Source organism: Chlorocebus sabaeus, chromosome 1, assembly GCF_047675955.1.
Source record: "Chlorocebus sabaeus isolate Y175 chromosome 1, mChlSab1.0.hap1, whole genome shotgun sequence".
Classification (NCBI taxonomy): domain Eukaryota; kingdom Metazoa; phylum Chordata; class Mammalia; order Primates; family Cercopithecidae; genus Chlorocebus; species Chlorocebus sabaeus.
The window spans coordinates 73604831-73621675 of NC_132904.1; the positions used below are offsets into that span (position 1 = coordinate 73604831).

At 55.1% G+C, this 16845-nt stretch overlaps 1 protein-coding gene across 1 annotated transcript in view; it reads left to right on the forward strand.

Annotated features, from left to right (window-relative positions):
• CAPN5 (calpain 5) overlaps nt 1-16845 on the forward strand; it is a 57569-nt gene that overhangs the window by 30055 nt on the left and 10669 nt on the right. The window contains exons 4-6 of the mRNA XM_008020222.3: nt 13692-13900; nt 15366-15558; nt 16631-16824. Coding sequence (XP_008018413.2) covers nt 13692-13900; nt 15366-15558; nt 16631-16824 — 596 coding nt within the window. The remainder of the gene's footprint in view (nt 1-13691; nt 13901-15365; nt 15559-16630; nt 16825-16845) is intronic.

Consider the following 16845-nt stretch of genomic DNA (forward strand, 5'->3'; position numbering starts at 1 on the left):
AGCACCAGCTGTGCCCTGAGAACCGTAGTAGGTCCTGGGGACGGAAGGCTTGAAAAAGTACAAGGATGTACAAAGTCACTTAAGGTTTTAATTTGTCAGACACAATCAGTGTTAAGGGTTTTCTGTGTTTCCTTCTAGTGTTTTTTCCACTTGGTGTTAAAGAGGATTTTGCTTGTTTTGTTTTTTTTTGAGTTGGAGTTTCACTCTTGTCGCCCAGGCTGGAGTGCAGTGGTGCAATCACGGCTCACCGCAACCTCCGCCTCCCTGGTTCAAGCAATTCTCCTGCCTCAGCCTCCCGAGTAGCTGGGATTACAGGCGCCCACCACCATACCCGGCTAATTTTTGTATTTTTAGTAGAGATGGGGTTTCACCATGTTTGCCAGGCTGGTCTCAAACTCTTGACCTCACGTGATCCACCTGCCTCGGCCTCCCAAAGTGCTAGGATTACAGGTGTGAGCTACTGTGCCCAGCCTTGTTTTGTTTTCTCATATGCATTTTTGCAATTACATCTGCAAGTTTAGAGCTTGCTTTTCTCCTCTGTATTCATTGCTACATCCAGCCTTGGGTGGGTCCTCCCAAGGTGTCTGATGGCTGCCCAGAGGTCTGTGGACATCAGTGGCCCCAGCCCCCAGACGCAGCCTCCTGCATCCTGCCTGCTCCTTTGCCCACAAGCCTCAGTCCACCCCATCTGCCTGCTCCCCTCCCTTTTCCATCCCTTTCTCCCCAGGCCTTCCCTTAACTCCCACCTCTCCTCCCTCCTGCCCAGTCTGTAAGACTCAAGCTCCCGTCACAACCGTCCTCCACCTTCAGCCTCCTGAAGCTTGGTGCCACCCTACTCAGGCCCTCCCCAGGGGTCTTGTGCCCCTAAATCCTCATCAGTAGAAGCTGATCACACCCCCCTTACCCCATCCCTCAGGATCCAGAAATAGGGGATCCTCCTTCCCCAGTGCTGCTTCCGGACCATGGCGTCTCCATACAAGCACTTGGCTTCTTCACTGGGCTCCCAACCTCAGCCCACTGTGTTGCTGTCCCCATCAGCCAGCTGCCCTGCCCAGTCACCTGGGCACAAAGGGCTTGGCTCCTCCCATTTCCCAGCCCATTCTACCCCGAGAACTGTTGTGTCCCAGGCTTTACTGTGTCCGCCCTCTCGCTTTGCCCTTTTACCCTTGTCTTAGTTCTTCATCTCCTCTCCATCAGCCTTCACCTTCAGCCACCTTGGTCACTTGCTGCCATGCCACAGCCTGGGCCCAGGACTGCTCTCCCTGGAGGTCTTCAGCCAAAGGCCCAGTCTCTCTGACCTCACCTTCCAGCCATCTTGCTCACTTCCAACCCTGACACTTACCTGCCGCTACTCTTCATTTTGGCCCTGGCCAGTACCTGTGTACTGTCTCCCCACCTGTCCACCTTCCTCCTGGCCTTGGGCTTGGGCCCCATGGTCCATCACATCACCTGTCCCTTGTCAGTGTCATCCATTCATCCGTTCATTCATTCATTTCATTCATCTGTTCATTCATGCATTCATTCATGTATTCATTCATTCATTCATTCATCTGTTCATTCATTCATCCATTAATCCATTAATCCATTCATTCATTCATCCATTCATTCATTCATCCATCCGTTCATCTGTTCATTCATTCATTCTTTCAATGGATGAATGAATGAAATCGTTCTTTTGTTTATCCATTCATTCATTCGTTCTTTCGTTCATTCATTCATTCATTTGTTCGTTCATCCGTTCGTTCAACAAGCATTTCTGAGGCCTTCTGTGTGGCAGGCCCTGTTCTGGGTGCTGGCCTAGAGTGATGACAAGACACACTTCCTACCCTCTCGGGACAGGTGTGTCACAGGCCAAAACTGAGCAATTCAACAAATAAAAAGCAGAATGTGGTGCTGGAAAGGATAGAAACAGCTCCCCCATATGGAGGAAAGGCACGCCTCCCATGGTAGTTCCTTAGCCAAATTGTTCCCCTCTCCCCTGCCCCTCCAGCTACAAAGCAAAAGGTTCTGTGAGGATCAGGCAGTTGGACTTCTAGCTGTATGGTTCTCTCAAATACCCTTGGGGGAATTGCTGCCAATGACCTGCAGAGCTGACCCAGGGCTTGCAGTGTGGTTTTAACAGGACCAGGTATTCTGTCTGCCTTGGTGCCCCTCTGCTGTTCAGGTAGCCCAGGATCCCACTGATTAGCCACCGTCTCACAATTGAGCGTGCTTGTGGTCTAGACCCTTCAGATTGTTTTCCGTTGTTATACCTTGGCCTTGACTCTGTCCTCTTTTCTGTGTGTGGCATGTTGTGGCGACGGCCACTCTCTAACTCCCATCCCCACCCTCTCCGCAACTGCAGCTCCACTCACACATTCCAGTTCTTTCTTTTCCCCAGTATAAAGGCTGAGCTCCTGGTTCTGCCCTGGGCCCTGGGGATATAAACATTTGCCAGATTCTTCCTCTGCCGCAAGTCTCCTGCGGGAAACTGAGGATTAATTCAGGTGGAGTAAGTGGTGGGATTTGGGTAGAAGTGAAGCCTGGTCCTGTGGTGGCCATGGTGCAGGGCTGTGGCACAGCCAGCCGCCAGTGTCACCCGGGTCAGTAATGCTCAAGGCGCAGTCCCTGGCCCAGCAGCATGTCGCCTGGGAGGTGGTTAGGAATGCAGATTCTCAGGCCCACAGAGCCCTGATAAACCAGGAGTTCTGGGAGGGGGTCCAGCAATCTGTGTGTTAAGTCCTGAGGGTGAGTCTGATGCTCACTCAAGTCTCGAGAACTACGGGTCTGGGTGAGATGTGGTAGCTGGGCTGAGATCCTGGCAGTGGGACTGGAGGGGAAGGGTCCCAGGGTGTTTGGGAAGCAGAATCGACAGACTTTGGTGATGGGTGTAGAGGAGTGAGGGGGAGGCAGGTGTCAGGGGTGACTCCAAGGTTTGGCTTAGGTGACTACAGATCTCCAATCACTGAGCCCTCTCTGGTCCTGGCCTCTCCACCTGGTCCTGCGGGTCTTTCATCCTCTCCTGTGTACCTCCAGTGAGGATTGCTCCCCATCACTGACTTACGAAGTGCTCGCATCTTCACAAACAAGCCAGCGCCCAGCCCAGCCCTAGTAGTCAGGGCTGTTGCCACAGCAATTGACATCAGCGACCTGGTCCCCAAGGAGCCTGCCACCCTCTGCCTGCCTGCAGGGCCTGCATTATCGCTTCTGTGGGGACTGGAGTGGAGGCAGATGGGGACTCCCACCCGTCACACACACCCCATTTTGAGAATTGGGTGGGGCTGGGAAGGGCCAGTGACAAAGGGAGGGGAAGAGGGAAGGGCAGAAGGTAGGCGGGGCACCCCTTTGGTGGCCTCTTCTCTCCACGGTTCCAGGCTCCAGCCCACTTGGGTCCTTGGTATTGGTGGCAGCAGCACTTGGGCCATGGCAGAGGACAGGCCGCAGCAGCCACAACTGGACATGCCACTGGTCCTGGACCATGACCTGACCAGGCAGATGCGGCTACGTGTGGAGAGCCTGAAGCAGCGTGGGGAGAAGCGCCAGGATGGGGAGAAGCTGCTGCGGCCAGTGGAGTCTGTGTACCGCCTCGACTTCACCCAGCAGCAGCGGCTACAGTTCGAGCGCTGGCATGTCGTGCTGGACAAGCCAGGCAAGGTCACCATCACAGGCACCTCGCAGAATTGGACGCCTGACCTCACCAACCTCATGACGCGCCAGCTGCTGGACCCCACTGCCATCTTCTGGCGCAAGGAGGACTCGGATGCCATGGATTGGAACGAGGCCGACGCCCTGGAGTTTGGGGAGCGCCTGTCGGACCTGGCCAAGATCCGCAAGGTTATGTACTTCCTCATCACCTTTGGCGAGGGTGTGGAACCCACTAACCTCAAGGCCTCCGTGGTTTTTAACCAGCTCTGATGGCATCTGCGCCTGCTGCCCTCCTCTCGCCCACCTGTGCTCTCCCCTGCCCCTGCCATCTTCCCCCCTATAGTTTTGGGGCCATTCTTCTCACTGTTCAGCCTGTCTTGGGCTTGCCCAGAAGCCCCCTGAGTCCCACGCCCTTCCTCCTCTGCTTCTCCCTGGTGCCAGCACTCCAGCTCACAGGAGGAAGATTCCAAGGCTCCATAGCCTACAAGCTGGACTGGCCGCCGCATTGCTCTAGACAATAGAGGCCTACTCGGGGCCAGTGTGCATGGACAGGGAGGCCGGGGCCATCTGCCTTCTCTCTGCTTCATTGTGGGAGAGAGAGACTGAGAAAGACCAAGAGACACAGACGAAGATTGAAAAACCCAGCATCCACTTCCTCCAGAGTCAGGGAGACGGAGGTGATGGGGCAGTCTCCACGGGGAGTCCAGCAAACCGGCACTCACTGTTCCCTGGCCTCGGTGCCCTTTGCCGGAGCCTGTGTCCGGGCTGCTGGTCCCACAACACCTTGGCAGCCCTCAGGATGTGGGGCAGGGTTGCTGCAGGGGCGGATTTGGGCAGTGGAGAATGGCTGGCGCCCTGGAGGCTGTGGAGGCCCAGCTGTGGCTCTTCTGGACCTGACTTCAGGGTGGAGAAGTGAAGGGGGAGGTTACACAGAGATCTGTCTCTACATACACATATCCATGAGAGAGAACATGCTGTATTCATATGGATGTATTCTAGAGGTCTATTCTTGCCCTAGGAACAAGTGCAATTTTAGATTATCTGTTCGTCATTGCTGCTGGTTCAAGGATGGCTCTTAACAGGGGCCTGGTCCTGATGACCTTGGCCTGGGGGCTTCCTGAGCTAGGAGACTGCAGTTCAGACAGTGAAACAGGGAGCGGATTAGTAAAGGGGGTTCCCTTTGCCTTAGGGGAAGTTGGAGCTGGAAAGAGTGGATTCGCCAGGGCCTCAAGTATCCCCTGCTGGGGAGTCAGGCTCATTTGAGCTTGCAGGTCAGGGAAGGCAAGTGCTTCGTCCTGAGGTAGCATCTGTTGGCATTTATTGGGCTTCTTCAGTGCAGCTGAGGGGTGCAGGGTGAAGGCGTGGTGGGCAGTTACAATGGCTGATGGTCCCAAGTGGGCTGCAGGCGGCAGTGGTGTGACGGCAGAATGCTAACCTCTGAGGTCATTGGGTGCAACTCACTCACCAAACAGATGGGGAAACTGAGGCACAATTTTCATCAGATTCAGTTCTGGCTCCGAGCCTCATTCCCCTTCACATTGCACAGTCCCAAAGAGCCCCCCTTTTGGGGGAGTGCCTGACCTGCACCTAACATCAGCCAAGTACAGCTAAGCCACTGTCCCCAGCACCCTGACTTAAGGCCAGTCCTGTGTTTTGTCCTCAGCCAGTCAGAGATGCGTCCAAGACATTTCCCGTCATGAAGCAGAGCTGTCAAGGAACTTGCGGCTCTAGAACAGATGCACTGAGGGCCAGAGAGTCAGGGCCGTCCCCCAAGGCTGGGGCTGCCGGGAGGATGAGCCCCACCTCGGAGGTGTGCAGGCTGGGGCAGCATGCTGCAGCTGAGATTCTGTGGGTGGGAGAGTGAGAGAGTGGCTGTGGGCTGAGCGCTGGTCTATTCTGACTCAGCTCTGGGGCCCGTTCTGGGACAGGCTTGAAGAAGTCCTGGCCGTCGCCTGCCCTGCTGAGCACGCCGGGAGGCCAGGCCCATGCACAGTGGCCCTGCCCTTCTGCCTCTTTGCTTGAGCTCTCCCTGCAGCTCTGGGGACCCTCTTAGTCCCGACTGCCTATCTCCCCAGCCAATCTGTCCCGGGGCCTAAGTGCCTCTGCTGTGCCCACTGCAGGTCCCCAATAAAGCCTGTGCCCTGGCCTTGGTGGTGTGCATTCTCTCGCCATCAGCCCCCATCCCCTTCACAAGCCCTCACAGCCTCAAACACCTGCTCCCTGGCCATTTCCCACACTCCCCCAGCCCCTGCCAGCTTCCAAGGAGGAGGCCTGGAATAATCAGGGGCTTCACTGAATCTCCTGAGGCTGGCCAGGAGCCTCCAGCCCTGACTGTTTCTCTGGTAGCCCCAGAGCTGCCTCCATGTGGGGTGTGCAGAGAGCTGTGCTGAGGGAGGTGCCATCTGGGCGCTGCCGAGGGTTTGTGGTAGGAAGGCACCAAACCAGGTGCAATCTCGAGTCTCCCTGCCTTGCAGGGCCACTGGGCAGAGTGTGGACGGAAGGGCAGAGTTGTGAGGGGTGGGGTGAGGTCAGGCCCATGCCTGGGTTTAGTCTGGCCTCTGTTACGGATGAGCTGTGTGTGCTCAGGCAGCTCCCAACCCCCTCCCAGCCTCAGACCTTCCAGAGTGAACAGCTTGGTTCTGTGAAGGCCCTTCCAGCCCCACCCTCCGGGAATTGTCCAACTGCCGGGCTAGACTGACATGGGCAAGATGTAACCCCAAGGCCACGTGACTTTAGTGCCCCACTTGATCCTTCCTCACAGCTCTGTTCCCTCATCACCACTCTCAAACTCACTCATTTTTGGACAGAGACAACTGAGGCCCAGAGGAGGAGGCCTGCCCAGGTCACAGAGGGCATGGAGGGGCTGGAAGCAGGTGTGGGCAGGCCAGGCTCTGGGCCTGTGGACCTTTGGCCCCATGACACTGGCCCCTGGGATAAACTGGGGAGATGGGCCCCACCCACCTGAGAACCCAGGCTCAGACTGGGCTGCCTTCTTTTCTGGAGACCAAGTCAAGCCCTGCCTTGGGGGCCTCACCGGTGGTTTTGTTTCGGAATGAGCCCTGCTTCAAAATCCAACCCCACCACTCTCCTGGGTCTCACAGCCCCTTTCATGCCCACCTCGGAGTAGCTGCTGCCCCCTGGTTTCCCTTTCACACACCCCTCACAGCATGCGCAGAACCCTTCCCCAGCTCCGCACCCAAACCCCCGCCCGTCTCTCGGGGTCTCTGCTTCCCTGACATCCCCTCCCCAAACTTGCCGTCCAGCCACTCCTGGAGGTGCCCGAGACAGAGGAATCCAGCCTCAGGACAGCAGTAGAGGCCTGGCTCTATCCCCAGAGTGCAGGAATGGCAAATAACCCATTTTCCCTGGAAACCACGAGAAACCACAGGGAAAGAGACCTGCCTTTCCTTGAGCTCTGTGCCCAGAGAGGCAGCGAGTGCGGTGAGCGACATAGCCCGCCCCACCCTGCCAACTGGAAGGCCCTGGGCAACCTCTGAGCTTGTTCCTCATCTGTGAGTTGGGGCCAGCAATGGCACCTCCCTTGAGACTGTTGTGAGGGTGAAATGGGCAAATGTCCACAAAGTGCTTGAGCTTCCTGGAGCCCGCACACGGTCACCTTCCCTCCCTGAGTTTGCCCATGGTTACTGCCCCAATCACCATAGACACAGGGTCTCCCCTCTCAGTTATCCTGGGGGTGGGGGTACAGGAGAACCTGTGGAGAGCTGAAGTGAGTTCCTGAGGCATCACAGGCCAGTGCCGATGGCAGCAGGCGCGGGGCGGAGGCGTGGGCAGGAACCTGGCCTGGCTCTGTGGTTTGAGAGAGCGGCCATGGGGGAGTGTGTCCCCCTCCATCACCATCGCCACCTCGGAGCGGCCCAGTAGAGACCATTAGCCTTCACATGATTGCTGGGGAGCCGGAGGCCCAGGGGAGGGGGGGGCTGCTCCAAAGCTGGGGATCCCTGCCCTGTCTCAGCCGCCCCATGAACAGGACCCGCCGTGGCCATTCTGGTACATCGATACCCTGGTCTCTGGTAGAGAGCAGCAGGGCTCTGCTCTCCCGAGAAGGCAGGGGGTGCCCACCACACACACGCACCCACTTCAACACGTGTGCACACCTGCACACACGTCCACACACCTGCACACACGCACACACCTCCACACGCATGCACACACCTCCGCACACGTGCACACACACCACACACGCACACACACCTCCGCACACGCGCACACACACCACACGCGCACACACACCTCCGCACACCTGCACACACACCACACACGTGCGCACACACCTCCGCACGTGCACACACACCACACGCGCGCAAACACGTCCACACACCTGCACACACACCACACACGTGCGCACACACCTCCGCACGTGTGCACACACACCACACACGTGCACACACACCTCCGCACGCACACACACCACACACGTGTGCACACACCTCCACACGCGTGCACACACACGCTCAGAGACTTCCACACACCTCCACACGGGCACACACACCTCCACACGGGCGCGCACACACGCATAGAGACTTGCACACATGCGCGCACACCTCCACACACACGCATGCACACCACACACGCACATACACCACACACACACGCATGCACACCACACACGCACATACACCTCCACACACACGCACACACATGCACAGAGACTTCCACACATGTGCACACACCACACACGCACACACACCTCCACACACACGCACACACATGCACACACTTCCACACATGCGCACACACCTCCACACACGCACACACACTTCCACACACGCACACACACCTCCACACACGCACACACACCTCCACACACATGCACACACATGCACAGAGACTTCCACACATGCGCACACACCTCCACACACGCACACACACCTCCACACACACGCACACACATGCACAGAGACTTCCACACATGCACACACACCTCCACACACACATGCACACCTCCACACATGCACACACACCTCCACACATGCACACACTTGCAGGCAGGTCCTGAGCAGCTTCCCTCCCTGGGCTCCTGACTCCCGTCTTCTGTCTGTCGCACAGCTGGGCAGAGCCCTGTGTGCCACTACCCTGGGAGGCTTTGAGAGCAGCCACTTTGGTCTAGGTGGGAGTGTCTAGGGACAATCCAGGAGCCAGGGATGCTGTGGTGCACCCATGGGTGGGACCCTGAGGTTTCTGGGCCCATTCTGCAGTGGGTGGCCATTGATGGATCACACCCCAGGGGGTTATGAGGGAGGTGGCAGATCCCACCAGTCTTTTGCCTTGCTGCCAGGTCAGCCCACGTCAGTAAAGCCTCATAGGCACGCAGCAGGTGGTGGGGAGCTTCTCCTTTCTCCTCTTGGGAAGGAGGTTGACCAGGTCATCTCAGCTCCCTCCCAGCCCTGAGATTTTCAGACTGTTCTGTGAAGGCACACATGTGTATACCAACACAGATGACCCCTCATGTGTGCACAGCTCTCTACAGTTTATGAAAGAGCTCCAAGGCTGTCCCCTTTAGTTCTCATAACAGCCCTGGAGGTTGTGTAGGTAGATGAGGAGACTGAGACTCAGAGGTGGCCCAGTTGAAAGTGAAGTCACTGCCGTGCACCACAGCAAGTAATGTGGTATTAAGTCGTGTGTACAGGTCACTAGCCGGTCAGGGCTGCACTGTGACCAGTGCGGGGGATTTTCCTCCCAGGAAGATTCCAGCCAGCTTTGGAGCTGGGCCAGGCCCTGTGCTGGGTGCTGGAGATCTGAGAATGAGTCAGACTTGGCCTCTGTCCCCCAGGAGCTCCTCCCAGTGGGCAGGGAAGAGAGAACCATGCTGGGGTGCCAGGAGAAGGGGCTGCCCGACTGTTGGGGGGGGCCCGGCAGGAGGTCCCTCAAAGCTGCTGCTCTCATCTAGCCCCTGAGAGAAAAGGGAAGGAGGCAGAGGGAGCCACATGTGCATGGGTGAGGTGGCTTGAAGTGGCATGGGTGTTTGATGGTTGTGGTAGATGGGACCCGAAGGAGGGAGTGTTTGAGGGATGAGGGTGAGAGCGGGGACTGCTGGGCCAGGTAGCTGGTATCCGTGGTGATGGGGAATTTCTACTGCAGACAGCAAGAGGGTAGGGAGCACAGCCTGATGGACTCCTTGCATCCATCCTTTCACTTTGACACTTGCCAGCCCATGGCTAGTCTTATTTCCTCTACACTTATTTCCTCTACACCTGCACTTTGCCCAGGCAGCATTTCATTTCATCCGTAAATATTTCCGGATGCATCTCTGACAGATAAGGAATCAAAAAATAAAAAATAAAAAAACCATAATACTAACTTTTAAAATAATCCCTTAATATTATTAAATATCCAGTAATTGTTCTAATTTCTAATTTGTGCTATAAATATGCATAGGTTTTACAGTTTGTTTGAATGAGATCCAAATAGAAGTCCGTAACTGCAATTGGTTGATTGTTCTTTCATCTTTTATTTTTTCCTAGTAATTTATCTATCAAAGAAACGGGGCCGTTTGTCCTGTGGGGTTTCCCATGGTGTGGGTTTTGTTGACTGTGTCTTTATGGTGGTGTTTAACATGTTCTCTGTCCCCTGCATTTCCTGTAACCTGGGACTTAGCTCTAGAAGCTTGATATGGTCTAGGAACAATTTTTTTCTTTTTTTTGTCACAGCTGCATCGTGAAAGATGTTGTATACTTCATTCGGGGGACACATCATGGCTGGTTATCTTTCTTTTTTGTGATGTTAGAAACCATCAGTGACCACCGCCTAAATTCATTCATTCTTCAGTGGTCGTAAAATGCTGGTGGTCTAATATCATCATTCCTTTCTCATTTATGAGCTGGAAATCTTTTCCAGTTCAAGACTTCCCTCCATCTACTATTTGGTTACCATGTGGTACAGTTTGTCTACAGAGACAGGATAAATTTCCTGTAATTTTCCAGTTTCAATTAAAAAAGACTTGATTCCCTACCCTCCTCTGATAGTGACTAATTGTTTTTTTAAGTATCATTCTGATCTCATGAATTTGAACATACTTGATGTGTTTTAATCCATTGCTGTTTTTGCCCTTATTGATGCTCAAATTAGCTCATCTTTGGCCAGCAGGAACCTCTTCAGGATGGTTCCTGAATCCTTTGACATGGCCCCAGGAGTCTGTGCTGGCTTCCTTGATTTCCGGCATGGCGTGGGAGGGTTTTTGGTTTTTGGTTTGGAGCACACCTGTCTGGACAGTCTCCCTCCTGCTCAGCATCCTGGCTGACAGCAGAGCAGTTGAGGGGTGAGAAGGCTGGCTTGGGGCCCATCCCATGCCAAGTGCAGGGGTGGTGAAGCAGGAGGGGAAATGGAGGCCCTCGGGGATCCCAGACTCTGGATCTCCAGGCCCTGGAGCCTCATTAGCAGCTTCTTGAGCCACAGAGGGCTCAGAGCCAAGCCTCGAGTTTGACTAATGATCCTCCCGAGGTCCCAGCAGCTTGCGAGGGCTGCTCTTCCTCCCAGCCATGCAGTCCAGAGCATTCAGAACAGGGCAGGAGCAGAAGGAGGGGGTGAAGGCAGTGGGCCAGGCCCACGTTCTCAGCTTAGGACTCCCTGTCACTCTGTGTGCTTGGGCAGATCTTGCGTCTTTCTGGACCTCAGCCTTCCCATTTGTGTGGTGGGAATGGTAACCCTCACCCTGTATGGAACCGCTCTTTTTCTTTTGAGACAGAGTCTTGCTCTGTTGCCCAGCTCACTGCAATCTCTGCCTCCTGGGTTGAAGTGATTCTCATGACTCAGCCTCCTGAGTGGCTGGGATTACAGGTGCACACCACCATGCCCAGCTAATTTTTGTATTCTGTTTTAGTAGAGACAGAGTTTTGCCATGTTGGCCAGGCTCGTATTGAACTGGCCTCAAGTGACCCACCTGCCTTGGCCTCCCATGAGACCTGTTTTTGATACAGCTCTCTGTCCAGAAAGCAAAGTGGGGAGAGTGCCAGGAGTCAGGGTGTTTTCACTTAGAAAGGGCACAGAGTTGACAGAAAAGTCAGGGTGAGGAGGTGGAGGAAAGGAACAGCCAGTGTTGAGCCCTTGCTGGGTTCCAGACAGTGGCCAGGTTGGGAAGTCCTGGGTTTGAACCTTGCCTCCTTCACTCGTGCCTGAGGCCAGCCTTCTGCCAGCACCTTCCAGTAGTATCGCCTCAAAAGCCTGTCGTGAGGCTCAGGGGTGCTAGTGTGAGCAGCCTGGCCTTGTGCCTGGGACCCAGCAGGGCTCCATTAGGGCAGTAGTACCTCTCACTGCAGTTAGCATTTTCATTTTCTTGGTCTCACATGTCCCATTAGGGAGCATTTCCCTTTGCCAACATCCCTGTTGATGGTAAAAGATGTGCAAACAAAAGTGTCCTTAATGAGTGTACAGTGGGGAGCAGCTTTTGGCTGAGGTCTGTACGCTCAGGTGAGTGCCAGCCTCCTGATGTACCTCTGGTTCCTCCGCCTGGGTGCCCCCCATACTTGGAGTGGTTTTCTTCTAGAAGGAGCTGCTTATGATCCCGATGGGGCTCAGCTCCACTTGGTCCCATGCCCAGCAGGGCCAGGGTTCATGCACCCTGACTTGACAGGGGCACTCCCTTCCCACATAGCCCCGCCTGCACCCTGTGTAGCCTCAGCACTTTGCCTGGGTGCCTCCCTCTCTCACCAGACTGGGAGCCTCTTGAGGGGAGGGGCCCTGTGATTCACCTGGTTGTCAGTGTCCAGCCTGGGGCTGGGTGCAGAGTGGTCCACAGTGCCAAGGAGCTCATTTTTCAGAGGCAGACAGATCTGGGTTTGAATCCTGGCTTCAAACCAAGGTTGGTCTGCCTCCAAAGCATGTGTGTATTTTCTAGCTGTGTGACCCTGGACGAGTTACACGCCCTGTCTGGGCCAGAGTATTGTCATCTGTGAAGTAGGACTGGATAATAGTCATCTACTCAGAGGTTATCGTGATAATTAGATGGAGATAATTCGTGGTAGTCACAGGCATTTCCTAGATGATTCATAAGTAATAAAATCAGTGTCTCAGTGTCCCCCATCAATGTCTCTGAATTCATTCATTCAGTCAATGCATGTTTACTAAACATACTCTCTGGGCCAGGCCCTGGGCTAGGTGCTGGGTGCATAGCAGTGACCGAGACCTATATGGCCCTGCCCCCAGAGAACTGACATTCCAGTGATAACATCAGACACTGAGCTCAAAGTCACACAGTTACTTAATTATAACTTGGTAAAGGTAAGTATCTCAGATGAGAGCTGCCAAGGGCCATGAGACTGAGATAGGGGTCCTGGCCTAATCTGAAAAGTCAGGGAGGGCTTCTTGGAGGAAGAGGATGGACACTAAAGGACAAATGGAAGTCTACTGGGTAAAGAGGAGGAAGAAGAACCTGGAGCAGTGAGCAGGGATGGGGGCTGCCGTGGGGGAGGCAGAGAAATGAGGCTGGGGGAGTGCATTGAGAGTTTGGGTCTTATTTTCTAGGGAAGTGACAGGACTGGGTTGGCCTGTGTGGGGCGAGAGTAGATGTAACTGCAGACACTGTTACAGTGTCCCTGGGCGGGGAGATGGGGAATTGGGCCAGGGTAGTGCCCGTAGGATGGAGAGGAGGAGATGGATGTCAGGAGGATGGAGGTGCTCAGATTGGCCTGATTTGATGGAGGGAGGGAAAGCGAAGTAGTCAGTGGGGCTGCAGCAAGGGGGACTGCCAGCATTGGGGTGAGCTGGGTGGGTGGATGGTGGCGCTGGTCACTAGGCAGGAGCTGGTGGTAGATGTAGACAGAAGTCTCAGGGAAGGTTGCAGGGAGGCATGAGAAAGGGAAGCTCACACACTCTGAGAACAACACAGCTGGAAGGAGGCCCAGGGAGCCTCCAAGCCCCGCGGAGATGGGAACCTGAGCCTGCAGATGGGGAGGATTCACTTGGGTCTCACGCAGGCTTGTGGCAGAGTCGGAACCTGAACCCAGTATTCCTTTCCGTTCTGATTCACCGGAAGCTCGCACCCCCGTTTCCTCAGGAAGCCAGCCATCCCCTCACTGTGTCCCTCCATCCTATCCCCCACTCCCCCCACCCAGGTCATCCCAGACTGGAAAGAGCAGGAATGGGACCCTGAAAAGCCCAACGCCTACGCGGGTATCTTTCACTTCCACTTCTGGCGCTTCGGGGAATGGGTGGACGTGGTCATCGATGACCGGCTGCCCACAGTCAACAACCAGCTCATCTACTGCCACTCCAACTCCCGCAATGAGTTCTGGTGTGCCCTGGTGGAGAAGGCCTATGCCAAGTAGGTGCCAGCAGCAAGCAGGCAGGTGGGAGGTCCAGGCGGGGGTGGCACTGGATAGGCTCTTCATGGTGTTTCCTTAGCCAGGGCTTTAGGCACAGAGACGCGAGGGGCTGGTGCAGGCACACAGCAGGCCCAACCGCCAGGCCTGCGGGCATAGTCAGCTGAGCCTGCGCTGGGTGGGGTGAAGGCCTGGGCCCTGTAAGGAGAGGAATGTTGATTACTCCCATTTTAGAGGGAGAAGACTGAGGCCCAGGCAACAGCCTGTAGGTAGCTGGGGGCAGAGGCAGCACTCACATTTAGGACCATTCTGGAAGGTTCACGCTGCCATGCCCTGCCTGGGGCCTTGGTTGGGGAAGTGGTCACTGAGCTGGGCCTGGTTGTGCAGGGTGGGCTGCTTGCCTGCCTTCCCCGCTTGCTGGGCCTCCCTCTTGTCCACTGTCCACCTCTGCCTGGCTGACTGTCCATTCTGTCTTTGCTGACCCCTCCTTCTGCTCTGTGCCTTCTGCTTCTGTGTCCCCGGTGCCCAGCACAGAGCCCAGCATGGAAGGGGCACAAGCGAAGTTTTGCTGAGCAGTGGGGAGCCCTGGGGAAGAGTGGCCTGCCCAGGCCGTTTGGGGCAGGGATAGGCCTAGGCCAGGAGGGAGGAGGGAGGAGGGGCAGTGGGGTCAGAGGCCAGCCTTGCCAGCTCTAGGGGAGCCACTCCCTGGTTCCTCCTACTAGGCCCATTTGTCAATCTTGCTGGAAAACTGTGTGTGTAGGGGCAGGGGCAAGGAGGGAGAGAGACAGAGAACAAAAGAAAGGGGGAGACAGGAAAAAGAAAGACAACGCCCAACATCAAAAACCCAAGAAAACACATTGGCAGCTTCCACTTTCAATCCTAAGAAAGGAAAGCCAGCCCCCTGGTGGCCACTGAGTCTCCACCACCTGGATACAGGCCTGTCTTCCCCGCTCCAGAGGAGCCGACCCAGGGGCCTTGGTTGTCTTTTGTTTTTTTGAAGAACACAGTTTCATTGTGGTAAAATATACAAAACATAATGCTTCTCATTTTAACCATGTGGAAACATACAATTCAGTGGCATTCATTATGATCACAGTGCCATGCGCCATCACCACTATCCCCAGAACCTTCTCATCATTCCAGCAGGAGCTCTCTACACCCATTGAACACTGACTCCTTCCCCACCCCGACCATTGTTGGCACTTTTGAAAAGAGTTGCTTTTTTTGTTTTTTTTTGGGACAGCTGATTTTTCAAAATTGAGCCACTAAGGCTTAGGGGAATTTAAGCCTTGTATGTTGGCTGGAGTGTTAAGAACTGGGTTTTAGTGTTAGCTCCGCCGTGGCCTTCTGTGTGACTGTAACAGGTTGTCTGACCCCTCTGAGTTTCAAAAACCTCCCTCACAGAGGGGAAGGATGCAGCCTGGATGGGGAGCATGAGCTGGGAAGTGTTTCCACATTGCTTCCCAGGCTGGCAGGCTGCTACCAGGCGCTGGATGGAGGCAACACAGCAGACGCACTGGTGGACTTCACGGGTGGTGTTTCTGAGCCCATCGACCTGACCGAGGGTGACTTTGCCGGCGATGAGACTAAGAGGAACCAGCTCTTTGAGCGCATGTTAAAAGTGCACAGCCGGGGCGGCCTCATCAGTGCCTCCATCAAGGTGAGAACACAGCAGGCCCCAGAGGCGGCCCCTCCCCTTCACCCTCACTGACTGAGATGGGAGACAACTGTGACATCCCACACTCAGGTCAGTTCCTATGTATCCAGACCCTCAGCCTCATGGGGGAGGGGAGAAGTTGGAAGGTGCAACCTCGTGCCCAGACCCTCTAGGCTATGAAAAGCCTTTCCCGCACTGTTCAACTAAAACTTCTTTCTGATCCTCTTGAGTTACGAACGTCTGTGCACCTGAGGGTGGTCCTGATTTGATTAATTGCTCATGTTTTGGATGAGAAAGCTGAGGCCCAGGGAAAACAAAGCTCGAACCCAAGTTTAGCAGACCCTGTGGTGTCCTGGTAAACTGCCTCTGTAGCTAAGTAAAAAGCCCTGATTTGTAGCATTTGCTAATTACTGTGGTGTAAATACTCCCACCATGGCTGATTTCCAGCTACCCACGTTTAACAACTATTAACAATATTCCTGGTGGGTGCGGTGGCTCGTGCCTATAATCCCAGCACTTTGGGAGGCCAAGGTGGGCAGATTACCTGAGATTTGAGAGTTTGAGTTTGAGTTTGAGACCAGCCTGACCAACATGGAGAAACCCCATCTCTACTAAAAATACAAAATTAGCCGGGCGTGGTGGTGCATGCCTGTAATCCCAGCTACTCGGGAGGCTGAGGCTGGAGAATCGCTTGAACCCGGGAGGAAGAGGTAGTGGTGAGCTGAGATCGTGCCATTGCACTCCAGCCTGGGCAACAAGAGCGAAACTCCGTCTCAAAACAAAAAACAAAGCAATGTTCCTGAATACTTAACAGTTCCTGGAATATTTAACAACAGCCGAGCCAGTGCACATTTGCACCAGCATTCCCCTGGGCTGACCCACTGTGGGTACCTTCCTTTACAGAGACTGCTGCCCTTGGGGGTGTTAAAGGTCTGTGAACACAGCACTGCCCCATGACTGCAATTCCCGTCCCATCCTGTAGGTCCCGTGCGGCTTCCTGGCCCTCCAGCACCTGAGTCCCTGGTCTGGGTTCCAGTGTGGCCCTGCCTCTCTCAGCAACTGTGTCCTTCCACAGGCAGTGACAGCAGCTGACATGGAGGCCCGCCTGGCGTGTGGCCTGGTAAAGGGCCACGCGTATGCCGTCACTGATGTGCGCAAGGTGCGTCTGGGCCACGGTCTACTGGCCTTCTTCAAGTCAGAGAAGTTGGACATGATCCGCCTACGCAACCCCTGGGGCGAGCGGGAGTGGAACGGGCCCTGGAGTGACACGTGAGGCCTGGGGATGGGGGT